Genomic DNA, 26,458 nt, shown 5'->3' on the forward strand with positions numbered 1-26,458 from the left:
TAAAAAAAAAAAAAAAAAAAAAAAAAAAAACTCCATCGGGAGTGGCAGAATTTTCTGTGCAGTTTTTCGTAAGATTCAATGGTGTAGAACAGGGGTCCCCAAACTTTTTCGGTCAAGGGCCGGGTCAACCTACTTCAGACTGCCGGGGGGCCGGAACATACATTCAAGGCATGTATTTAGCCCTGTGGGACTCTGCATGCCTCTGTTGGTCTACAATTCAGTTGCAGCCTATGAGCGCTGTCATTTGTTTGATGTCTGTTTGAAAGAAATGTGTATACCATTTTATGACTAGCAGCACTAGGAAAAAATTGTTTTTATCGTTAGACTAGCGGTAGGTCTTCCCCGAGAGGACCCGTCATCGCCGTGGGGAAGTCTAGTAGGGAATAATTTCTGCACATATTATTTATACTGAAGCTAACGTCCTACTTTGCTGTACCTGTTTTGAATGCATGTTGTGTATTTTAGTCCACAATTGTGGAGCTCTGCACATCTATTGCAGGTAGTCAATTCGGGTGCAGCCTCTGTTTGGAAGCGCTGCCAAGGTCTCCTGCTATACATAAAATGATGTTGAAAAACATTACATTAAATATAGGTATTGATTCCCTCCCAGTCATGCCTGGAGGAGAACTCCCAGCAACAGCTAATCAGCCATGCAACACTCGAAGAACGTCTTTGTGCACCAGACAGTGAAGCATACCCAGGTGACAACCTGCCGTTCAACTGGACAGCAGTGTCACCTGATGCAGAATTGGATTAGAAGCCATCAAATGACTGCCCACTGGCTTCTAAAGTATGTGGATGGGTGGTGCCAGCACTGCTATTCTATATGCGGGGCTCCAACATTTAAAGGTGCAGTGGGCCACGTCTATAAGTTATACACTTTGTGCTTGGGGGGGCCAGTGAAAAGGTCTCGGCGGGCCGCATTCGGGCCGTAGTTTGAGGACCACTGGTGTAATTGTCAATGTCTGGATTAATAGACACAGGCTTTTTTTTCAATTTTTACGCACTCTGTGCCCCGCCTACCCCCCCTCCCCCAGGTATGGATGCGGTCTCTATTTGCGTTGCGGGATATTCGGCGCTCACATTTGTGCTTTGCAGAGAATCGCTGTGTTCTGCGCGTCGGGCCTGTGTTTTGGCAGGCGGAGTGCTGACGCTGTTTCTGCCCCTCCCCCTATCTATGGATGAGGTCTCAGTTTGCATTGCAGGATATTGGCTCCGGCGGTTGTGCCCTCACAGAGAATCGCTGTGTTCCGCGCTCTGTGTGCGGCAGGCCTGTGTTTTGGCAGGCGGAGTGCTGACGCAGTTTCTGCCCCTCCCCTACCTATGGATGAGGGCTCTGTTTGCATTGCAGGATATTGGCTCTGGCGGTTGTGACTTCGCAGAGAATCGTTGTGTTCCGCGCTCTGTGTGCGGCAGGCCTGTGTTTTGGCAGGCGGAGTGCTGACGCTGTTTCTGCCCCTCCCCCTATCTATGGATGAGGTCTCAGTTTGCATTGCAGGATATTGGCTCCGGCGGTTGTGCCCTCACAGAGAATCGCTGTGTTCCGCGCTCTGTGTGCGGCAGGCCTGTGTTTGGGCAGGCGGAGTGCTGACGCAGTTTCTGCCCCTCTCCTACCTATGGATGAGGGCTCTGTTTGCATTGCAGGATATTGGCTCTGGCGGTTGTGACTTCGCAGAGAATCGTTGTGTTCTGCGCGCTGTGTGTAGCGGGCCTGTGTTTTGGCAGGCGGAGAGCTGACGCAGTTTCTGCCCCTCCCCTACCTATGGATGAGGGCTCTGTTTGCATTGCAGGATATTGGCTCCAGCGGTTGTGCCTTCGCAGAGAATCGCTGTGTTCTGTGCACTGTGTGTGGTGGGCCTGTGTTTTGGCAGGCAAAGTGCTGACGCAGTTACTGCCCCTCCCCCATCTATGGATGAGGTCTCTGTTTGCATTGCAGGATATTGGCGCTCGCAGTTGTGCCTTGTAGACAATCGCTGTGTTCCGCGCACTGTGTGCAGCGGGCCGGGCCTGTGTTTTGGCAGGCGGAGTGTTTTGAGAGGCTCTGGTTCACCCCAGAGCGTCGCGCCACCATTCAGCTGCGGCTCCCCAATGTAATTATTGCTTAATCACGCTAATTCCCGATTGCTCTGGCAGATTCTGTGAGAACTTATTGAATGCGAGAGGCAGATGAGGCTTTCATATAAGATGCTTGATTCAGTTAGGCAGATAATTCCCCCGACACTCTCCCTCCGTCCTGCCAAATTTGAGCGGGGGAAATGCAATAGTTTGGCGCTCTGAAAAGATTGAAACATTTTTAACAGCTAAGTTTAACTAATATTTTGTTTTCCTTTCATTTGGCAAAACATAAAATATTGCCAATAGACTTTTTCTCCCGGTCTCTTGCTTGGAAATGGAACATTGAAACCCAGCAGATGCTACATTTTTGATTGGTCCGCTTCCAAACTGCATACATTTGCATATTATTGGAATAAAAACCTAATACAAATGCTAAACTTCAAATGGGCGCAGCTAGCCAAAAGGTAAACTTACCATTTCTTAGTGAGCAGAGAGCAGTGGCTGAATGATTACCAGCATAGGTGTGCATAGCTTGATTTTCACAATAATGGGGAGAGGTGGCAGCACTTGCCAAAACATGCTGCATCTGAATGACTACCAGCATAGCTGTGCAGAGCCTAATCATAGGCAGGATACACATCTTACATTCAAAACAGATGCACCAAATTACCATTAATAGAGGATGTTAGCTTCCACAAACAGTTTGTGGTGGAAGGGTCCAGTACTGAACAATCTGCGTGCAATGAGGCCATCCAGTACAGAAACACTGTGCATGCAAACTGTATGCAATTTTTTATTAAGTCAAGTCTAACTTTATAGAATGTTTTTGATCCTTATTAAAGGACTCCTGAAGTGAAAAGGATTTGGAGGCTGCCATATTCATTTTTTTTTTTTTTTCTTCAATGAGGTTTTTATTGATAATATCGATCATGAATTAAAACAAACATTTAGTACAATACTGTTAGTGAACTGGTAACAACTTGCATTTTTATCCTAAATAGCTCACAGACATATAGCATACAGAGTGTTCTTGCTACTTTGGTTTGCATTCTCAAAAACTGGGTTGGAGTATGAAGTTGGTGCAAGATGAGGCGTTTGTTGTGCTCTCTTAAGCATACCTCTTGTGTTTGCTAGGTGAGAGCTTATTTTCTAGTAGAGTAGGAGGACCGGCAAATGGTGGCCTCCTGTGTTCTTGTAGTTCTATGGGCCTTGAGGTAGGGGTTGACGTTGATCTGGGGGTGGGGTTAGGTGGGAAGGGTGGTGAGTAAGCTTGATGCTAGTTTAGTTTCAGGTTTGAGTTATACTCTGTTCACTTTTCATGACCACTCTGGGTGGAGCAGAGTATACTAAATTAGTTTGTGGGGCTAAATTCCCTGGTTTGAGGGGGGAGGGGGGAAGATAGGGGGAAGGATGGGGTTTGTTAGCTATTGCTGAATCTGCTTTTGGGCAGGTTACATGGGGATCTTGCCCTGGGTGTTCGCTCGTGTTGGCTTTCACGATTTCTATTGATAATTAAAAGTTGAGTTCTAAGGTCATCTCTGCACCAAGTTCTAGTGAGAAGAGTCTTATCTTACGTTTATTAGGGCTAATTTGGCAAGTAAATACTACATAACAGTGTAGGAATTGCCTTATTACCTATAACATATAACATCATAAGTTTAAACAGTCAAATTCAAACTCAAGTACCACCTGTAGGGGAAAGGGATATGGAGGAGGGGCCGAAGGGTAATAACATTTACTCAGTGCTGATTAATTGAGTGTTACTCTTTTGGGATCAGTATTGGATTCATTTTTTTTTTTTTTATTGGTAGCTCCAATGGGAAGGAAGCTCAAAGCTAAATTTATGGTGTGTGGCTCCTACTCGAAGGCTTTGTTCTAACCTCAGGTTGTTTTGTACTAAGTTCTTGAGGTGTTCCATCTGAATCTCCTCTGGAGATTTCCATGCGGCTAGGATTAAGTGTCTCGCAGCTAGAAGGATATGACAGATCACTGGCTGTGTAGCTTCTTCTAACTCATTTAGGCCGATGGTTAGAAGGGCTATTTGTGGAGTTAGTGTGAAGGGAATGGGTAATATTGAGCTGATTAGTTGTTCAAACTTAAGGCCCATACACACGTCGGATTTTAGCGAACGACCCGTCGTTCGGACGTTTTCACGTCAAATCTGACGTGTGTACAGACTATCGTTCGGGTGATAAGACTGGTTACCAGCGATCCGCCCGGCGGATCGTTGGTAACCAGTCTTATCACCCGAACGATAGTCTGTACACACGTCGGATTTGACGCGAAAACGTCCGAACGACGGAACATTCAAACGACGGGTCGTTCGCTAAAATCCGACGTGTGTATGGGCCTTTAGGCCAAAGAGTTTTAGCCCTGTTGCAGTCCCAGACCATATGTTTTAGCGAGCCCATATATTTTAGCAATTCCAGCATAGGGGTGAGAGTTGCTTGGAAAAGTGAGCTAGTTTCCTAGGGGTTAGATACCACTTGGATAGTAGTTTTTGGGATTGCTCCCAGTGGGAGTTGCATTTTGAAAATTTCCTTATGAGCCTGTTGGCTATTAGTATGTCGGTTATAGTAATGTTTGTGTTCAGGTCCTGGGCCCAGCTGTTTGCGTATTTTATAAGAGGGTTGTTTCTACGGGATATAAGATTTTCATACCAGATAGATATGTTGCCGGTTGTAGGCATTCTTGTCGCTAGTCTGGTTGCTAGCAGCGTGTTGATTAGAGGAATTCGGAAGGACGTGGAGTTAATTAGGTGGAAGATTCTGTGGTAGGTGAATCTCTGGGACTCAGGGAGGTTAAATTTTGTCCTTAAGTCTGAGAATTTCAGGAGCTGGTTATCTATATATAGATCATTAATATGGGTTATTCCCTGTTGCTTCCACATATTTAGTGATAGGTGTGGGCTTAGTAGGGAGAGAGTGTCTAGGGGTAATCTCATGGAGGTTGAGTTGCGTGGGTTGTCTGGGGGATGTTTGGTAAAGTACTCCCATGCTTTTAGGGTTGCTTGAATTGTTGGGAAAGTGGATTTGGGGGGTTTTCTTCCTAGTGATAGGGAGGCTAGTAATGCTTGAAGGTCACATTTTAGTATATCCTGTTCTACTTTGGCCCAGGGTTTGTTAGCATAATTGTTCCACCAATGTTTTGCCATCTCTAGATTGGCTGCATGATAGTACATTTCTAAGTTTGGAAATCCCATCCCCCCTAGTTGACGTGGGAGGTTCATAAATTGGCCTGCTAATCTAGGTCCCCCCCCCCCCATACAAACTTGGTGATTATTCTGTTGATATCTGTGAAGTAGGATTTTTTGATGGGAATTTGGATAGTGCGGAATAGGTAGAGGATCTTGGGGAGAATAAACATCTTTACTGCTGCTATTTTCCCTGACCATGATAGAGTAAATTTTTCTAATGACTGACATTCGTTCTTGACTAATGATATAAGAGGAATATAGTTGTGTTTGAACAGGTTGTTAAGATTTTGTGACAGATTGGTGCCCAGGTATGGAATAGAAGACTTTGACCAGGTGAATGGGAAATGCTCTTGGATTACTTTCTCCATCTCTGGGTTCGTGTGTATACCCATAATTAAGGATTTGTGTGTGTTGATTTTGTAATAGGAGGCATCCGAAAATTGCTGTAATTCCTGTAGTACCTGAGGGATTGACTGTAGCGGTTTTGTTAGTGACAGTATCACATCGTCCGCGAACAGTCCTATTTTGTGTGTGGTACTTTTAATAGTGATTCCAGTGATCAGGCTATTGCCCCTAATTTTTTTCTGCTAGAGTCTCCATTAGGAGTGCGAATATGATAGGTGATAGGGGGCACCCCTGACGGGTGCCATTTGTGATACTGAATTTTTGTGATCTAAATCCTCCAGCATTGACTAGTGCTGAGGGGGAGGTGTATAAGGGCCATGATAGCCGTGAGGATTGGGCCTGTAAATCCGAATTTAGATAGGGTGGCTTTTAGGAATCCCCAGTGTACCCTATCGAAAGCCTTCTCTGCATCTAGGGCTAGAAACAGAGAAGGCTCTCCTGATAATTCCGAGTATTTTAGTAGGTTGAGCATGCGTCTCATTTTTTTTTTTCCTAAAGTGGACCTGAACTCTTGCACAGGACACAAGGAAAACCAAGAGAAATGAACCCCGTTTGTGTTTTTTTTTTTTTTAGAGAGGAGAGCTAATTCACCATATTCAAGTAATCGCAAGTGTAATTTGATCTCTCAGCTGTGCCAGCACAGAAATTTAGCAGTCCTCGGCAGACACAGCTAATTTGTAAACCTGGGATGTTAAACCTTTCTCTGCTTCCATGTAAGCAGGAAGTAGGCACACTGCAGATTTATGGCAGGATTCTGTGAGCTGTAACAAATGTTGTTTCACTTTGCTCTAAAAGATAAGCAAGAGTATAAGTTCTGAGATCTGGTCCGATTTAAACAATACCAGTTGCTGGTCTCTTTCGCTGCAGTAGTGTCTGAATCACTCACACACCTTATGAAGGGAGAGGGATATGGAGGCAGCCATATCTCCTTTTAAACAATACCAGTTGCCTGGCAGCCCTGCTGATCCTCTGCCTCTAATACTTTTAGTCATAGCCCATGAACAAGCATGCAGCAGATCAGGTGTTTTTGACATTGTCAGATCTGACAAGATTAGCTGCATGCTTGTTTCTGGTGTGATTCAGACACTACTGCAGCCAAATAAATCAATAGATATATATTATATACAGTGATGTGAAAAACGATTTGCCCCCTTCCTGATTTCTTATTCTTTTGCATGTTTGTCACACTTAAATGTTTCTGCTCACCATAAACCGTTAACTATTAGTCAAAGATAACATAATTGAACACAAAATGCAGTTTTAAATGATGGTTTTTATTATTTAGTGAGAAAAAAAGCTCTAAATCTACATGGCCCTGTGTGAAAAAGTGATTTCCCCCCTTGTTAAAAAATAACTTAACTGTGGTTTATCACACCTGAGTTCAATTTCTGTAGTCACCCCCAGGCCTGATTACTGCCACACCTGTTTCAATCAAGAAATCACTTAAATAGGAGCTATCTGACACAGAGAAGTAGACCAAAAGCACCTCAAAAGCTAGACATCATGCCAAGATCCAAAGAAATTCAGGAACAAAGGAGAACAAAAGTAATTGAGATCTATCAGTCTGGTAAAGGTTATAAAGCCATTTCTAAAGCGTTGGGACTCCAGTGAACCACAGTGAGAGCCATTATCCACAAATGGCAAAAACATGGAACAGTGATGAACCTTCTCAGGAGTGGCTGGCCGACCAAAATTACCCCAAGAGCGCAGAGAAAACTCATCCGAGAGGCCACAAAAGACCACAGGACAACATCTAAAGAACTGCAGGCCTCACTTGCCTCGATTAAGGTCAGTGTTCACGACTCAACCATAAGAAAGAGACTGGGCAAAAGCGGCCTGCATGGCAGATATCCAAGGCGCAAACCACTTTTAAGCAAAAAGAACATTAAGGCTCGTCTCAATTTTGCTAAAAACATCTCAATGATTGCCAAGACTTTGGGGAAAATACCTTGTGGACCAACGAGACAAAAGTTGAACTTTTTGGAAGGTGCGTGTCCCGTTGCATCTGGCGTAGAAGTAACACAGCATTTCAGCAAAAGAACATCATACCAACAGTAAAATATGGTGGTGGTAGTGTGATGGTCTGGGGTTGTTTTGCTGCTTCAGGACCTGGAAGGCATGCTGTGATAGAATAGTGTAATTCTATTGTCTACCAAAAAATGTCCGGCCATCTGTTCGTCAACTCAAGCTGAAGCGATCTTGGGTGCTGCAGCAGGACAATGACCCAAAACACATCAGCAAATACACCTCTGAATGGCTGAAGAAAAACAAAATGAAGACTTTGGATCGGCCTAGTCAAAGTCCTGACCTGAAGCCTATTGAGATGTTGTGGCATGACCTTAAAAAGACAATTCTGCAGAGATGAGTGGGCCAAAATTCCTCCAGAGCGCTGTAAAAGACTCGTTGCAAGTTATCGCAAACGCTTGATTGCAGTTATTGCTGCTAAGGGTGGCCCAACCAGTTATTAGGTTCAGGGGGCAATTTCTTTTTCACACAGGGCCATGTAGGTTTTGACGTTTTTATCTCACTAAATAATAAAAACCATCATTTAAAACTGCATTTTGTGTTCAATTATGTTATCTTTGACTAATAGTTAACGATTTTTGTTTAGCAGGAACAGGCAACTGCCAGGCAACCGGTATTGCTTAAAAGGAAATAAACATGTCAGCCTCCATATTCTTCACACTTTAGGAGAGCTTTAAGGTAGGAAAATGTCTATCAGATGTCTCGGCAGGGGTGGTGGATCCTGAAGGTTGCGCTGCTCCAGTTTCTGTTCCTTTGACCTGTTTAATGTGAAGTTTTGGCAATTAATGGAAGTGGGGGGAGGCTGGGAGATGTGAGTGGTTATACCTCTCCCACGTCTCACGAGTAATTATCTGCCATAAAATGACTTGTACAGCCTTCCTAGCATTCAATTAAGAAGTTAATTGTTCTAAAAATAACCCCTAGGAAGAGCGTTCGGAGCCTTCTGCTATCTGCAGCATGCAATTTAGGCTGGCGGAACGCGGCCGCGCGACTCCTCTCCCATTGTCTTGGGCCTGTGGATGGGCACACATACTGTACGCTGAGATGTCATTTGGGGGGTGGAGAGAGAGAGGGGGGGGGATCGGCCTCCCGGAGTCCCAAATAGAACTATTCTGCCCCGGAAGCTAATCTCCCGTTCCTCTGAGATTCTGCTCCATCCTGATATATTTAGTCACAGAACCTTTATTTTGTGGCTTTTCTCCTGGTGGACTCCGTGACAAAGCTGCAGCCACTAGGAGGTGCTCTATAGGTAGGAGCAATGTTAGGTAGTCTAGCCCAAGGTCTCCTTATTGCATAGATGCTGGCTAACTGAGCAGGAAGAGCCGTTCGCAACAGTTTCTGATTTGTTAGCTGAGGGTTCATGCTGTGAATCTCCCATTCTGTCACCTCCCAAACCACCCCCAGCCGGGCCTGCTGACATCCTCATGAACCCATGGAGATACCCATGTTGTGTCGCCAAATTCTGACCCCACCATCTGTGGCCTCCGCAGAGATCCAGGGACGTCACACCTTGCCGAATTTCTCAAGTCTCCAGATGTCCAGTTCTGGTGAGCTGTACCCACAACAGTCCCCACTTCCTGTTCCTGGCTGCAGGAGGGGAAATGGACATGGTGTGACATGTAGTGCATTCTGAGATAGATGCTTTTCTGATCACTATAGCTTTTAAAGAGCTGCTGTCTGAAATATTCAATTCAATTCACATTGTCATTGTGTAACACAACAAAATTACTTTTCATGACATCCCCATGGTGCATATAGGGAACATAGTGATAGTAACAAGGAAGAGAAGAAATTAAACAAGTATGCCAGGTATTACAGATATTTAAACAATTTGTACACAGTGTTACATTATTGTAGCCTTTCTGTCAGCTCCAAATAGTCTGACCCCTATCTCTGTCTCTCTCTCTCTCTCTCTCTCTCTCTCTCTCTCTATGTCTCTGTCTGTCTCTGTCTGTCTGTCTGTCTGTCTGTCTCTGTCTCTCTCTCATATATATCATCTCATGATTCTTACACCATTCTGATACTCTAAGTATTTATATAGCACTGACATCTTCTGCAGCACTTTACAGAGTACATAGTCATGTCACTGACTGTCCTCAGAGGAGCTCACAATCTAATCCTATCAAAGTTGTAATCTAATGTCCTACCATATTATTGTTTTTGTATAGCTTCTCCTGCAGCACACTTTAGAGTGCATAATCACTGACTGTCCTCAGAGGAGCTCATAGTCTAATCCCTATCATTCATAGTCTAATGCCCTACCATATAATTATGTATGTATGTAGCACTGACATCTTCTGCAGCACATTACAGAGTACATAGTCATGTCTCTGACTGTCCTCAGAGGAGCTCACACTTTTCCCACCATAATCAAATCATTATTGTGTAGGGCCAATTTGTGGGAACGCCAATTGTTTTTGGGATGTGGGAGGAAACCAAGTGCCTGACAGAACCCCACGCAGACACAGGAAGAACATACACGATTTATGCAGGTGGAACCCTGGCTGGGACTTAAAGGGGAACTGAAGAGAGAGGTATATGGAGGCTGTCATGTTTATTTCCTTTTAATCAATACCAGTTGCCTGGCAGCCCTGCTGGTCTATTTCTCTGCAGTAGTATCTGAATAAAACCAGAAACAAGCATGCAGCTAGTCTTGTCAGATCAGACTTATAAGTCTGAACCACTGAAACACCTGATCTGCTGCATGCTTGTTCAGGGGCTATGGCTAATAGTATTAGAGGCAGAAGATCAGCAGGGCTGCCAGGCAACTGGTATTGTCTAAAAGGAAATAAACATGACAGCCTCCATATACCTCTCTCTTCAGTTCCCCTTTAAAACAACTGAAGTGAGAAGAATATGGAAGATGCCATGTTTATTTATTTTTAAATACCAGCTACCTGGCAGATCTTCTGATCTGATCTGTTTGGCTGCAGTAGTGTCTGAATAACACCAGAAACAAGCATGCAGCTAATCTAGTCAGATCTTACAATGTCAGAAACGCCTGATCTGCTGCATGCTTGTTCATGGGCCATGGCTAAAAGTATTCGAGTCAAAGTATCAGCAGGGCAGCCAAGTAACTGGTATTGCTTAACGACCAGCCAACGCTGATAGGCGGCGACTGGTCGTTTGTGGATGTCCATGGTTCCATGTCAGTTCACGGAGGGTGTCTCCGTGAACAGCCTGCGAGCCTCCGATCGCGGCTCGCAGGCTAAATGTGAACACGCGGGGAAGTAATCCATAGTGTTTACATCGCACGGCGCTGCTGTTGCAGCAGCGCCGTAAAGGAGATCGGCGATCCCCGGCCTCTCATTGGCCGGGGATTGCCGGCACCTGATAGGCTGAAGCCTATCAGAGGCGGCGCAGGACGGATCGCCATCCTGTGCCGCCCGTAGAGAGAAGGGGAGGGAGGGAAGAAGAGGGAGGGCAGACTAGCGCTGCGGACGCCCCCCGCAAGGCACAAGCAGGCGGCGGCAATCAGACTCCCCTCTCCCCAGCAAGACATCCCCCTAGTGGGAAAAAAGGGGGGGGGGGGGGAGTCTGATCGCCCTGCATCAATCCTGATCTGTGCTGCGGGCTGGAGAGCCCATGCAGCACAGATCAATCAAAACGGGCCTGGTCCTTATGTGGTTAGAAGGAAATAAATATGGCAGTCTCCATATCTCTCACACTTCAGGTGTGCTTTAAAGGGAACCTTAACTGAACGGGGGGTAAAGAGTTTTACTTACCTGGCGCTAATTGCATTGTGAATGCGTCCAATAATACGCATGGCGGCCTTCGACTGGTGAGTCGTCAAAAACGAAACTAAGTGACAGCGGGGGACCAGAGGATTCCAGAGCGGCGCCGAGGGCACAGGACTGCTGCAGGGGGCTGGTAATAGCCCCAGGTAAGTAAAACTCTTTACCCCCCCCCCCCCCCATTCAGTTAAGGTTCCCTTTAAAACCAGAGACCCAGCATTGCAAGGCGAGAGTGCTACGACACACCATTGCCCAGCAATCCACTGTATCTGTGTCTTTACAAGTCTATGTTGTAGTGTTTGAGATACATTTCACACATTGTATACTGATGATGGCATTGTGGCGGAAGGCTTAGAGGATGAGGCCCTGCGATGTTTGCCTGGCGGTGAGCAGAAGTGTTGGCCTTAGGTAGATGCAGGCTGTAATGCTCGTGGCGTCTGGCGGCGAGTCTGCTGCACTCCCCTAATCTGTTTAGCCAGATCACATAATCCTCTCCCAGCCACGGCTAATGAAGAGCTGTATCGACTACGGCCGTCCGCACAGCTGCCTGTCAATCTAGATCCTCCAGCGCAGGTTCCCCAACTACGGCTGTCCGCACAGCTGCCTGTCAATATAGATCCTCCAGCACAGGTTCCTCAACTATGGCCGTCCGCTCAGCTGCCTGACAGTATAGATCCCTCAGCGCAGGTTCCCCAACTATGGCTGTCCGCACAGCTGCCTGACAGTATAGATCCCCCAGCGCAGGTTCCTCAACTATGGCCGTCCGCACAGCTGCCTGACAGTATAGATCCCTCAGCGCAGGTTCCCCAACTATGGCCGTCCGCACAGCTGCCTGACAGTATAGATCCCTCAGCGCAGGTTCCTCAACTATGGCCGTCCGCACAGCTGCCTGACAGTATAGATCCCCCAGCGCAGGTTCCTCAACTATGGCCGTCCGCACAGCTGCCTGACAGTATAGATTCCCAGCGGTCGTCTGCACAGCTGCCTGTCAGTATAGATCCCCCAGCACAGGTTCCCCAACTACGGCCGTCCACACAGCTGCCTGACAGTATAGATCCCCGACCCCTCCCCAGCGCAGGTTCCCCAACTACGGTCGTCTGCACAGCTGTCTGACAGTATACATCCCCCCCCCACCTCTCCCCCAGTGCAGGTTCCCCAACTACGGCTGTCCACACAGCTGCCTGTCAGTAGATCCCCCCCACCCCTACCCTCTCCCCCAGTGCAGGTTCCTCAACTACGGCTCTACACACAGCTGCCTGTCAGTAGATTCCCCCCCCCCCCCACTCTCTCCCCCAGTGCAGGTTCCCCAACTACGGCTCTACACGCAGCTGCCTGTCAGTAGATCCCCTACCTCTCCCCCAGTGTAGGTTCCCCAACTATGTCTGTCCACACAGCTGCCTGTCAGATCCCCCCCCCCCACCTCTCCCCCAGTGCAGGTTCCCCAACTACGGACGCCCACACAGCTGCCTGGCAGTATAGTTTCCCCCTAGAACCTCCCCCCACCCCCTCCCCAGCGCAGGTTCCTCAACTACGACCACAAATATTCTGCCAGATAAGCCAGTTCCTGGCTTAGCTCTGGTATTCCTCGATACTATCGATAAAACAGTTTAGGCTGCTAAAATACAATGCTGACAACCTAGACACTGCGCAGAGGAAAAAGACCTCTCCAAATTGGGATGTAAAGTCGCCGACAAGGCCACGGGTGATTTTTCAGTGGATGCTAGAAACAAATGCATGGAAGAATGAAGCAGGCAGGACGTTTGCGATCAGGTCATAATGTGATCCTGCAATTTCCATTTTGCAGATGTTCTTGCTTTTTGCAATTTGCAAATCATCAGAAACGGATCACAAAACACTGGAAATTATGTGTAATGTAAAACCGTCCTGAGTACTCCTCACCTCGCCTCATTCCTGCCCCTTTCCAGCGAAGTTATGTAAACACACACAGAAGAGATATCCCATCCACAGGGGAAAAAATAGTTTACGTAAATTGTGCTATTCAGAATGGATTTGTATTTATATAGCAATTTGTAGACCATGTTTACAGGATCTAATGACATATTGGATCTGGGATATGAAGACTGTCATATTTATTTCCTTTTAACCAATACCAGTTGCCCGGCTGTTCTGCTGATCTTACTGGCTGCAGTAGTGTCTAAATCACAAAACTGCATGCAGCTAATCCAGTCATACGTAAAACTATCTCATCACGTCACATGTCACCTCGGGTATCCTTTAAGTATGTACAGTGCCAGGCACACAACTATGATGTGTTCCTTTTTTTTTTTTTGCCTGAAAGAGTAAAATATCAGGTATGTAAAGCTGGCCATACACTGGCCCGATTTGCACCCGTTTCGACAGCAGATTCGATCACTGGGATCGACTCTGCTGCCAATCGTTTGCGCTAAACGCACCCGCCAATCCGATTTCCTCCCGAAATCGGATCGGTCCGTCAATCGCGCTGTGCGGAAAATTACCGTTGATCGCCCGCGGGTAGGGAGCGCGTCGTTAGCGGCGGCCGATCCGATCAAGTATACATTACCTGACGCTGGCTCCCGGGCATCTTCTCCGCGCTGCACCGCTCTGTTCCTGCTTCCATCCCAGCGTACATGAACTACCTGTGTCACTCCAGTGACCAGGAAGTTCAAATAGAGGGCACTCTATCTGAACTTCCTGGTCACGGAGTGACACAGTGTACGCTGGGATGCGGTGTGGGGTGCAGCACGGAGAAGAGGACCTGGAGCCAGCTTCAGGTAATGTATACGGGGGGGGGGGGGGGGAGACAGGCGGCAGGAGCAGCTCAACAGATTGTGATCGGTTTCAGGCTGAAACCGATTCACTATCTGTTTGCAGTAAAGGCAGCCATACGATCCCTCTCTGATCAGATTCCATCAGATAGGGATCTGTCAGCTGGTCGATCTAATGGCAAATCGACCAGTGTATGGCTACCTTAAGTGGCTGACTCAGTCCTGACTCAGACAGGAAGTGACTACAGTGTGAGCCTCACTAATAAGAAATTTCAACTATTCGGCCTGGAACCCACTACAAAGCTCTATTGCTAGTCGCAATCGCTAGCGTTTTTAATGAGCATTTTATAAGCGATTTCATGAGCGTTTTCTGGCGATTTTTGGTAGCGCTTTTAAAAAGTGCAAACGTTTTGCCTTTGGTCCTTTCAATAATTTCATTTTTTTTTTTAGTGTGTAGTAATTTTTAAAACGCTAGTAAAATCGCTCTGTATAGCGATTCATGAGCGATTACGCCAGCGTTTATATACTTTACATTGCAGAAACAGTAACGCAAAACGCTAATGCTCAAAAATGCTGCATGTCCTGCGTTTGCTATTTTGCTAATCGCAATCGCTCCAGTGGAATTTGACCCATCCATTAACATTAGCTGAGTGTTTAGGAAAATCACTAGTGTTTTGAATCGCTCCCTAAACGCTCGAAAAATCGCTCTAGTGGGTTCCAGCCCTAAAACACTTTCCTAGCAGAAAATGGCTTCTGAGAGCTGGAAAGAGATATAAAAAGAGACAGTAGTTCATAAATTGTAGCTCTGGCATACTTCATTGAATGTGTCATTGAGCAAAAACAATAAAACCGTTAAAACTTAAAAAGTAGATTTAAACATAAAAATAAAACTGTGGAATATCTTAAGTCATTTTTAGGAAATGGAAGATAGATACAATTATTTCATTTGTTTATTTTTGCCTCGGGTGTCCTTTAAAGTGAACCAGAGACAAAGTACCCTCATGTATTATACCATATACAGTATATCAGTGGGGACATTAGAGAAAACACCTACCCTGCTGTTTCATTCTTCACTGCTTAGCCTACTTGTTAGCAGCCCTGATAAAATCCCTGACTGAATATTCAGTCTGGCTTTGCTCAGGAATCATTATAGCTGAGTCATTATAGCAGAGCCAGAAGGGGGCAGGCTTGGGCTTGAAAAGACATCAGAGAAAACAGACTCAGCTATAATGATCCCTGAGCAAAGCCAGACTGAATGCTCAGTCTGGGATTTTATCAGGGCTGTTAACAAGCAGGCTGAGCGGTGAAGAATGAAACAGAGAGCAAGGTAGGTGTTTTCTCTAATGTTCCCACTGATAGACTGTATATGGTAAAATACATGAGGGTGCTTCGTCTATAGTTCACTTTAAGTGAGAAACACCTGATTGGCTGCATGCTTGTTCTGGGGCTATGGCTAAAAGTTTTAGAGGCAGAGGATCAGCAGGACAGCCAGGTAACTGGTATTGCTTCAAATTAAATAAATATGGCAGCCTCCACCTCACTCTCCCTTCAGCTGTGGAATACATTTGGGGTTAGATCCTGCCATATGCTGGTAGCGTTATCTTGCTGTCTAGATATGCTCTATTTGGTATATTTTGAGCTTTAGGAAGTGAATGTTGCTCAGTAGGATCTGTTGTCTGCCTTCTTGCAGTGCACAGAGGGGGTACCTTGACTGTAACGAGAGTTTATCTGGGTCATTAGATGGCGCTTGCGTTTTTTTGCCATCCTCAGTTGCTGAGGCAGCAGATCCTGTGCGGGTGAAGCAGAGTTGACATAAAATGAAAAAGTGAAACAACAAAGGCTCTTGCATGGAAAGCACCTCTCTGAGCTCTCGTGTCAGGTAAGCCGACTTCATACATATTTAATCTGGGCGTTCCCATGTTGCGTTTCGGCTCATCTTCCACGGTATGAGGAAGTAAAGGATCAATGATCCGCAACCTATAATCCCAGTGTGAACAGTCACCAGTGTGTTCAACAAACAATTGGCAAATGTGATCATTTTAATCAGATCTGCCTAAAGGTGGCCATACATGGTAAATTTTTAATTTTTTTCAATTAGATAATTTAGTTCGATTATTCCGTTAGATTGAATATAACGATTTTTCCAGCATGTCTGATCAGATTTTTCTCGAAAAAACGGGATAATCGTTCACATTTCTTGATCGAAAAAAAAAAATATATTTTCAACTTTCATTCGATCAATTAGATCGAATAAATGGGAAAATCTAACGTTTTTATTGTATCGTGTATGGGCAGCATAAAATCTGCAGCTACACTGAAGATTGTTCAGAAATTGTCAATCTGTTTTTCAAGGTACAGCAGAGTTCCCCTGTATTGGGTCGCCAGAGGAGCCCCCCAGTATTACTTAACCAGATCTGCTCCACAGTATTGGATAGCCAGAAATACCCCTCTGTATTGTGTAGCCAGGTGTGCCCCCAAGTATGGGTAGCCAGAGATGCCCCCAGGTAGAAGTCGCCAGAGGTCCCCCCCCCCCCCCGGTATAGGTACCCAAGAGTGGTCCCCAGGTATAGGTAGACAGAGGGACTCCCAGGTGTAGTTTGCCAGAGGTGCCCCCTGGTATCGGTAGCCACTGCCCCCACCCCCCCTTATTACTTTACCAGCAATATCTACGACCTGGAAAGCCGTGGAATTCAGCCAGGGTATTTCAGGGGCATCAATAACTCGTTCTGCCACGGGAATGCAGCAAATCAGCTTGGAATTTAATGATTGACATGCCTGCATACCAAACTAAGGTAAAAAAAAAAAAAAAAAAAAAAGACGCTTCAGTGTCTCTTTAATAAATTGCCACGTAAACCACATCCACGAAAAGCCACAGGTGTGCTTCTGCAGCATATAAGCCATTCAGACAGACTTTCTCACTGTGTAAGAGTACACCAGACTATTGCCTGTGCGGCCTATGCCTAGAAACAGCCCTAGATGGGAATATTTACTCTAGCGTTTATAAACTTTAGTATTTAATAAATTGCCTAATTGTAGAAATCCGGTGAGCTCTGTGTGGCCTCCTGCAATGGGAATTTTATAGAACACATAGAGATGAAACCGTCCATGTTTCCTTTTATTTTTTTCACAGTTTTTACTTGCCTTGAAGTATAGATTGATGTACAATTGGTATCAGTTGTGTGTGTGTGTTTTTTATTTTATTTAAATCAAACTAAATAATGAATCGACACTGCGTGTTTTCCTTAGTAAGGTGCAGCTTTTTTCTGCGTTTTATCTTCTGCCAGTGTTTTCATGTCTCTTCGTTTCATTTTGTGGCCAGATAGAGGCGTAGATGTCGCCCGCTGGGAGGCCGCGGGGAGCCTCATCAAAGGCCACTGATGGCTGTATGTGGCTGCTTTTATCATCTATGTGATGTGGGCGATCATAGATTGCATTAATGCCTCGCTCTGCGCTGCGTGCAATATATATCCTCCAGGCTGGGGATCGAGATAAATTCCCCCATTTCTATAAACATGTAAAGATATCCAGAGGAGACCTGAGATAAACGTGTGCAGTCCCAATCCTGCATAGAACTAGGCTGTGTTTCGTTTTTTGTTCTCGCTGTAAGGGTAGTTTAGATTCACATTGGTACTGTGTTGGAGGCCTGCTTTTTAAGGATGTACAACAGAGGGGAAAAGACGCATAGGCCTCTCAATTCACTAAGCAGTTTAGTGTACAGGTGATCTGTACAGAATGTTCGTTACTGAGAGTTCTATGCACAGGGGTAGATACTGCTTGCTTGGCAGTTGGAGAAAACCCTTATTTCCCATAATGGAACTAGGTTCATAGACTGCAAACTATCAGGACCATGGTGATAATATCACACTGTGGGAGGGGTTTCACCACAATATCAGCCATACAGACCCCCCCCCCTCCCCCTCCTGATGATCGATTTGAGAAAAGTTAACGATTTCTCGTGGGAAGGGGGTAACCGCTACTGATTGGGATGAAGTTCAATGCTTAGTTTAAGTTTCTCTTTAAAACATTAGTGTGAAAGTGAGATTGCCACATTTACGGTCCTGAATTCACCAGACAGCAGTGTCACTTCTAATAACTAATTAAAGGTCCTAAAACTCCTGCAGGACTGAGAAGAACACTTCAGAATGCAGGGAACTAATTAGAAGTTTAGTAGTTGAATATTTGCTTGTACAGACAAATACACTTTTTTTTTGTCAAGGTAGTGGTCACAATTATCCATGTGAATTCCGCATGCGATACATAATTAGTAGATCTCTCCCAGAGTAAAATGCACTGTAAAATACTTTTTACCTATGTTGCTGTCATAGTAGGTAGTAAAAAGCTGACATGTGACAGGTTTCGGACTAGTCCATCTCCTCATAGGAGATTCTCCGTATTACCATTCTTCTTTACAAAAGCACTGTATGCTGGTCAGCTTTCTACTCATTTACTCACTGTGCTGGCTGGTGGACAGAGCAACTACAGTTCAGGAAGTGCTTTTGTAAATAAAGAAATAACTGAAAACCCACCATTAGGAGATGGACTGGTCCAAAATCTGACAGATCTATCAGCTTTTTACTAGCTACTGTAAGTGATGGCAACTTAGGAAAAAAGTAAGTTATAGTGCATTTTACTCTGGGAGAAATATACATTTATTTGTATGTATTTTTTTCGGGATAGTGTACAGTGTCTAAATCCTGCCCAGGGCTGGAGAAAGTCAATGAGCTCATTCTAATTCCAGCATTTCATTGGTCCAATTTCAAGCTGCTTATTGTTTGTAACCGGTACAATAAAAATTGGGGGACTCAAAATTGGGGGATAATTCATGCCTGCCAAATTGAATGCAGTCTAAAGTATAGTTATTTGCAAGCCTAGAATTATTAGCATCTACTGGTAATTCATCATCTCTGCTGAGAACATGTTCTGCATGGAGTTTGTATGTACTTATTGTGCCCTTGGGGGATTCTTTCTCCCCCCCTCCCTCCCAAACCACATCAGAAGATTAATTCAACCACCATTAGATTGTTCTCCACCAGTTTTCTAAAGGTTTTGGAATCAATAAAATTACAACAGTGCCCACATTTATGCACCTGCCTAATTTTGTTTAAAGTGAATGGGAACCGCATTTAAAAAAAAATAATGAAGCAAATACTTAAGGAGAGGGAAGGCTCTGGGTCGTATAGAGCCTTCCGTCTCCTCTCTCGGTGCTCCCTATCCTGTGCTGGCTCGCCCCCTTTTTCAATCCCCCACCGAAAGGGTATTTGGAAGTCTTCGGGAGCCGTGTTCTCCCGAAGACGTGCGGCTCCATACTGCACAGGCGTGGGCGTGCAAGAGTGTGCTTGCGCAGGCGCAGTACAGGGCCGCCCTTCTTCAGGAGCCCTCGGGATCCCTGAAGACTTCTGAAGCCTCCTTCGGCCGGGTAAAGCAGTATTTGACTAAATTAGTCAAATACTGCTACCGGGCGAGCCAGCACTGGAACGAGGGGACCAGGAGAGGCGCCGGAAGGCTCTATAGGACCCACAGCCTTCCCTCTCCTTGGGTAAGTATCTGTCTCATTTTTTTTAAACGCAGTTCCTATTAACTTTAAACCATTATTGCACACTTTCTGTAAATCCAATAAACTTCATTTCACTTCTCAAATATCACTTTGTGTGTCTCCTATATGATATATTTAACTGACATTTTTTAGTGTAACAACCAACGACTTATACAGTAAAATCATGACGATTAACAAGGTTGCCCACACTTTTGCATCCCACTGTATACAGTTATCCTCCAGCAGGTTTGTCACTGATGGAAGTTTTCCATAATTAGAGGCCTGGTTTCCAGAGTCCCTGCGGGGCATCTGTGTAATCAGTCTGGGTCAGGAGTCTGTTCTGACCCAGATCCACTTTCCTGTCTCCCGGCACAGATGACTCTGCAGTCTGTGCTTCGGCACAGCACCCATTCAGCATTTCTTCTGGCCTTGTTTTACTGAGTATCCAGCTCACAAAGCAGCAGAACTTATTCAAATTCTCAATTTAACTTTTTTATATCTAATTTGGATGAAATGTAGGTTGGAACAGAGGTGCCAGTACAACTATAAAATGTATTAAAACCCTAATAAAAGAGGAGGTAGTGGTGGACTTGCCTCCCCAAAGTAGACACAATTCTGTTGATTTGTCAACAAGTAGCTTTATTCATATACTCCACAATGCAACATGTTTTGTAGGTTCAATCCTGCTTCATCAGGCAGTAAGTGGAGCAAACAATTGCAGCAGTATGTCAGGAAGCCAAGCCCCTTTACAGAGGTTTCCTGACATACTGCAGTTATCACTCAATACCTGTGATTTAAAGGGGTTCTGTGGAGTCTGTACAAAAATCATCCGACTCAGACGCCTCATTTTATGGAACCTCTGACTCCAGGTACCCAAAATTGCTCAGACCCCTCCACTCCGACTCCTTGGATGATTTTTGAACCAAATCCATAGCCTTTGTAAAAATTAGACTGACACTCCTCAGTTTACTGAAACCTCCGACTCCAGGTACCCAAAATTGCTCCGACTCCTCGACTCCAACTCAGACTCCACAGCCCTGCTTCTGTGGATAGTTTTTATAATAAAAAAAAACAAAAAAAAAAACACACTTACCTGGAGCTTCTATCGGCCTCCTGCAGCTGTCATGTCCCACGGTGTCCTCCTACGATCCTCCGTTCCCCCGCCGCTGGTCATGGTCCAATTATTCGTCTAACTAGATGAATAATTCTGCGCCTGCGCGGCCGCTCGCGATCACTCCTGCTTGCATCTCCGGGAGCTTACTGCGCAGTACGAGACGCTAGTACGAAGTTTTCTCGTACTGTTCCTGTGCAGTAAGCTCCTGGAGATGCGAGCGGGAACGAGAACCGCGCAGCTGCGCATGCACAGTTGTATTAATCTAGTTTGATTAATGATTGGACCGTAACCAGCGGCAGGGGAACGGAGGATCGTAGAGGACTGTGCGGGACAGGACAGCTGCAGGGGGCGGTAGAAGCCCCAGGTAAGTGTCAGTTTTTGTTTTTAAAAACTATCCACAGAACCCCTTTAACGTACTACACCATTGTGGGCTCCCAGTTTCTTTTTTTGTGTAATTTGGATGAAGGGGACAGAATTATGACTGCCTGATTGGTTATCGATTGGGGAGAGTTCGGTCTCTTGCTGCATCTGGTGGTTACTTACCTTAGAACAGCCGTTTTAAAGCTTGCCTCCCAAATGTGTCAGCTGACCACTTATCTCATCAATTCAACAGATTTAAAGCTGGCTACACACCATGCAATTTTCACTTCAGATATGATTTCCGATCGAGAAAAAGATGGACCTGGAGAGGAGGGGGACAGCCTGCTGATTGCCAGCGACTAATACCAAGCTCAAAATCGATCTTTCAGAAGCAGATCAGACATGATGATGTATGATTTTTAGTCCAATCGGAGATCTGATCGGAATTTGAAAAAATGTACATATGTGTTTACATTAGCCCCCTTCTATATTCAATTGATGTCAGATCTGAGTTCAGGTATAGATATAATCACTCGTTAGAATAGGACTGAAGGGAAGATTGCATGGTGCGTACAAGGCTTCATGTTCTTTTGGATAAACCGCAATCTTCATAAACCTCTTCATAGTGAGCAGAGAGGATTTGCTGCTTGGCCTGAACCTAAACGAGGCTTCTGCAGCTTAAATTCCTGTAAAAAAAACAAACCGAAAAAAACAAACAAACAAAAAAAAAAACGACTTGGTGGCCTGATGCAGCTCAGATAAAGGCATATTAGCAGGCTCTGTAGATGGGTTTTTACTGCTGCTTTTTTTTTTTTTTTTAAGTAGACCTAAACTCTTGTACAGAAGGAAAACTGTGAAATGCACCCTGTGTGTATTTAGGGAGTTTAGCCTGTCTAATCCCCCATCCCCCCCCTTATCTGACTAATCACAACTGTAATTTGATCTTGACTGTTTCAGTTTAGGAATATCCTCTGCCTTGGCAGAACAGTTAATTTGTAAACACAGGATGTAAACCTTCTGTCGTCTTCTATGAAAGCAGGAAGTGGACACACTGCAGATTTGCTGCAGGATTTGTATCAGCTGTGACAAAGAAATGTGTTTTACGTGTTAAAAAAAGGGGGGGGGGGACCCAAAAACTTTCACAGCGATTTTTTTTTTTTATTGGATGGTAAATCTTCCCTTTTTGTATGTTTGCAGTACATTGAAGCCATCAGCAACAAGCAGGGGGAGCTTGAGAACTACGTGTCTGACGGATATAAGACGGCTCTGACGGAAGAGAGGAGGCGGTACTGCTTCCTGGTGGAGAAACAGTGTGCCGTGGCCAAGAGCTCCATTGGCTATCACAGCAAGGTGAGCGCCGCCTGCAGGTAGTTGGCTGTTCATAAAAGATCCCCAAATGGGGCCAGTGTAAGCCTTGAAAATTTGCCTGTGCCTCTTTTGTCATTAAATATTTACACTCATAAATAATTATATAGCGGCAACATCTTTTGTAGCACCGTACCTAGTACAAAAGAACAGAGTTCTTTGCTCAAGTATCTATGCTCCATACTATCAGGACATCCAGTAATACAAATGGTTGAAGTGTGGTTTCAGACATCGCCGATTCTAGCAGCATAAGAAACACTAGGAGGAGGTCCCTGCCCTTGCAAGCTTACAATCTAAAGCATACATGTCAAACTCTGGCCCGTGGGCCAAATCTGGCCCTCGGAGCCATAAGATCTGGCCCTCAGGTGGTTTCCCCACTTTGCATTATGTTTGGCCCACTCTAGACCACCATACGTCTGGGAAGGGAGAACCACTAAACATCAGGGAACTGTATAGGGCAGTGATGGCTAACCTTGGCACTCCAGCTGTGTTGGAACTACAAGTCCCATGAGGCATTGATGGTATTCGGAGTTTTGTCGCAGCTGGAGTGCCAAAGGTTAGCCATCACTGGTCTAGGGGATGTTTGGGAGCTATTAGACACCAGGGAACTTTATCAGGGAGAGCAGTGACCACTAGACATTGAGGCCGGACCGCGACTTAAAGCCAGAGCTCAATTTTTGTCCGCTTTATATTTGAGTGCTACACCCCTGATCTAGGGGGGAGTGGGTTGGAGAAATTAGGGGAGGAGACGTTAGGGGATGAGGCAGTGAGACTCCAGTGCTACCTATACCATATTATAGGCTTGTCTGAACAGGTGTTCTATGAAATAACGACTGAGGCTGGTTTTACACTGGATTTTTGTGATGATCGCACTGCAGATATGCAGCTTCCCATGACCCTATGGCACAGTGTGGCGACCGGGTCATATGCATATGCCCGCCCCTCACTCTGTACTGGGCAGGAAGTAAGCCACTGGGATTCCTGCTGGTGCACACTGGTATCGCGCTTCCTTCATGCACACTGCCAGTTTAGCACATTGACTTGCATTATTGCATTATCCGTGCGGCAAGCGCCATTCATGTAGTAAAGCGCTGTAGACTTAGCGTCAGATCGGATGCTTCTGGCACACCGTACTCTGCTAGGCTCCATCTGCTTACATTACACTTTCGGCAGTTTGCAGTAAGAAAAAGTAACGCAGGTTCACAGTGCCAGTGTGCAAGGTCCTGAGGGTTCCCAGGCTCAGAGGAATACACACAGGATGTAGGAGAGCGTTCCAAAGCAGAGGTGATCTTCATGAGCAGTCCTGGATACATGAGTGAGAGGAGGAGACCAAGCTAGACAAGAGAAGACAAATGGCACTTTTCTCCTGGCGGACTCAAAGCGTCAGAGCTGCAGCCACTAGGATGTGTTCTATAGGCAGGAGCAGTGTTGGGGAGTGTTGCCCAAGCTCTCCTTACGGACTAGATGCTGGCTTACTGAACAAGAGCCAAGATTGGAACCCTGGTGTCAGAGGCAGATCCCTTAACCAGAACACTATCCAGCCACTAGAACTAGAGCACAAGGGGGTCTCCTGGGAGGAGTGAAGGTTCCGGGTGCAATGGTATTTGAAGATTGAGGAAATGTAAGGAGGTGATGACTTATTCAGAGCTTTGTATGATGGGGTGAAGACTTGTCGCTCACTTTTTTTTAGTTTGTGGATGGAAGGCTTCTGACACAACACACAGCCTGTATTGCTTTGGGCTATGCTAATGAGTCCAGATATTCTTTATTGTTGTCTCTGACTATCTTAAATCTCCAATGCACGACATTGCACCGCACATTTTAATTATACGTGGTGAGACTGAATAATGAACCTTTAACAAGTGCAAAGTGTGTCACAGGAGAGGCGGATCTGGGTACCATAAAGCTCCAACTTATTCGGTGGCGCTGTACAAAGTAAGAAACATGGGGTACATAATAATACAGACAATGGTGTACACCAATATACAAGATACATAATTGGTGACAAAATACAAAAATTATACTAAATACAGAATTGGTAATGACAGTGATAAAAGTAACACGATGAATAAAATGTATAATGATTTCCAACACACAAAAGAGGAGAGAGCCCTGCCCTTGCGAGCTTACAATCTAAAGGGAAGTGGGGAGGGGGGGGGGGCAATAAGAGGAGGGGTAGTATACAACAAATATATAGAGGCAGTGTGTTTTAGGATATCTAACAGGAGTGCAATTTGGCCTTAGGACAAAGGGAAGTGGCCTAAGGTAGTGCATAGGCTTGTCGGAACAAGTGAGTTTTTAGAGAGTGTTTAAAGATAACAAAGGTTGGCGAGTGACTGATCTGTTGGGGGAGGGGATTCTAGAGTGGTAAAGCTCGTGCAAAGTCTTGTAAACGTGAATGTGAGGAGGTAATTCTAAAGGAGGACAACAGAAGATCATGTGCAGATCTGAGATTGTGGGTGGGTTGGTATCCGGAAACTAGTGAGGAAATGTACACAGGAGAGAGAGCGTGGAGAGCTTTGTAGGTTAGGGTTAGGAGTTTGAACTGGATCCTCTGGGTAATTGGCAGCCAATGAAGAGCTTGACAAAGAGGAGCAGCAGAGGAAGATCGAGGAGATAGATGAATGAGACGAGCAGCTGAGTTCAGTGCCGACTGGAGCGGGGCCAGTCTGTTAGAAGGTAGTCCACAAAGTAGTAGGTTACAGTAGTCCAGACGAGATAACAAATGCATGGTTAAACCCCCCCCCCCCCCCCTCAAAACTAGTGAATTGTTGGCCTCAAGTCAGGTGGGTGGGTGGGTGGTGGTGGGGGGGGATGGTGTGTGTGTGTGTGTGTTTTTCAAATCTCTGCTCCTCCTGTTCAGTAAGCAAGCACCTATTCAGTAAGGAGCTCTTTGGGCAAGACTCCTTAACACTGCTACTGCCTATAGAGCGCACCCTAGTGGCTGCCTCACAAGCGCTTTGAGTCCGATAGGAGAAAGGTGCTGTACAGAAAAGGAATTATTACAGAGGCAGCGGTGCTAGGTAGATTGGAAATCTGTGGGCAGGTTTTTTTTTTTTTTCCCCCGAATAAGTGATGGAACGAAGTGTATCTTATGCTAGGCATACACGGTCAGTTTATGCGCTGCTGGCGCGTCACCGCTCGTTCGCGCGGATCGATTCCCGCTCTTCCCCGCGGACATGCCTTATCAGCGGGGATCGAGCGTAGAATCTATCCGGCAGGTCATCGGACCTGTCGGATATTCTCAATCGAGCCATCAGCGGCTAAATTGAAAAGGACACAAACGAGTCGTGTATGCCTAGCATTAGATGGATAGTTTTTTTTTTTTTTTACTTGTTTGGAGGGGTGGGATGCAAAGCAGGTGGTTTCGGTACAGAAGCTGGGCGCCACTATACCAGTTATGTTAGGCAAGGCACGGCAGTTACTGTTGCATAAATCATCACGTGGCTGAAGGTGCAGCGTCCATATGCCCGCCATGGCTGGACGTGAGCTTTCCCTGGCCTGATGGCTTGCCTGGCTCAGAGCTTCCACTTCCAGAGCTGGCAGCCCACCTATTATTTATGGAATAGAGGAGGAGGAGGAGGGGGGTGAGTGCAGTGCAGTATGAAAGCCGTGTTCCTCACTCCCACACACACATTCTGTGCTGCCCACATGCTTTACGCAGCGAGATGCAGTGCCACTTGCTTGGAAGGAGGGAGGAGAGAAAATCCCCTCTTCAGCTGGAGGACTCTGCTGCCATCTACTGGTCCAGCGCCGTCACTTCCATGCACTCAGCACAAGCCAGAATCCCAAATCCTTGGATGGCCGCTCAGTAAACACACAAATGGCAGCTGGTCTTGTTTAACGAGGCTGTGCAAAGAGCAGTAGTAGTGGGCAGTAGCCCATGGCAACCGATCCAACGTACACCGCGCCAAACGCGCTATG

At 45.7% G+C, this 26,458-nt stretch overlaps 1 protein-coding gene across 3 annotated transcripts in view; it reads left to right on the forward strand.

Annotated features, from left to right (window-relative positions):
• The window catches only part of BAIAP2 (BAR/IMD domain containing adaptor protein 2), a 307,153-nt gene that overhangs the window by 223,293 nt on the left and 57,402 nt on the right, over positions 1-26,458 (forward strand). For all 3 annotated transcript variants that reach the window (XM_068263779.1, XM_068263777.1, XM_068263778.1), the window contains exon 7: positions 22,367-22,519. In XM_068263779.1, the coding sequence (XP_068119880.1) occupies positions 22,367-22,519 (153 nt within the window). The remainder of the gene's footprint in view (positions 1-22,366; positions 22,520-26,458) is intronic.

The sequence above is a fragment of the Hyperolius riggenbachi genome, chromosome 12, assembly GCF_040937935.1.
Source record: "Hyperolius riggenbachi isolate aHypRig1 chromosome 12, aHypRig1.pri, whole genome shotgun sequence".
Lineage (NCBI taxonomy): Eukaryota > Metazoa > Chordata > Amphibia > Anura > Hyperoliidae > Hyperolius > Hyperolius riggenbachi.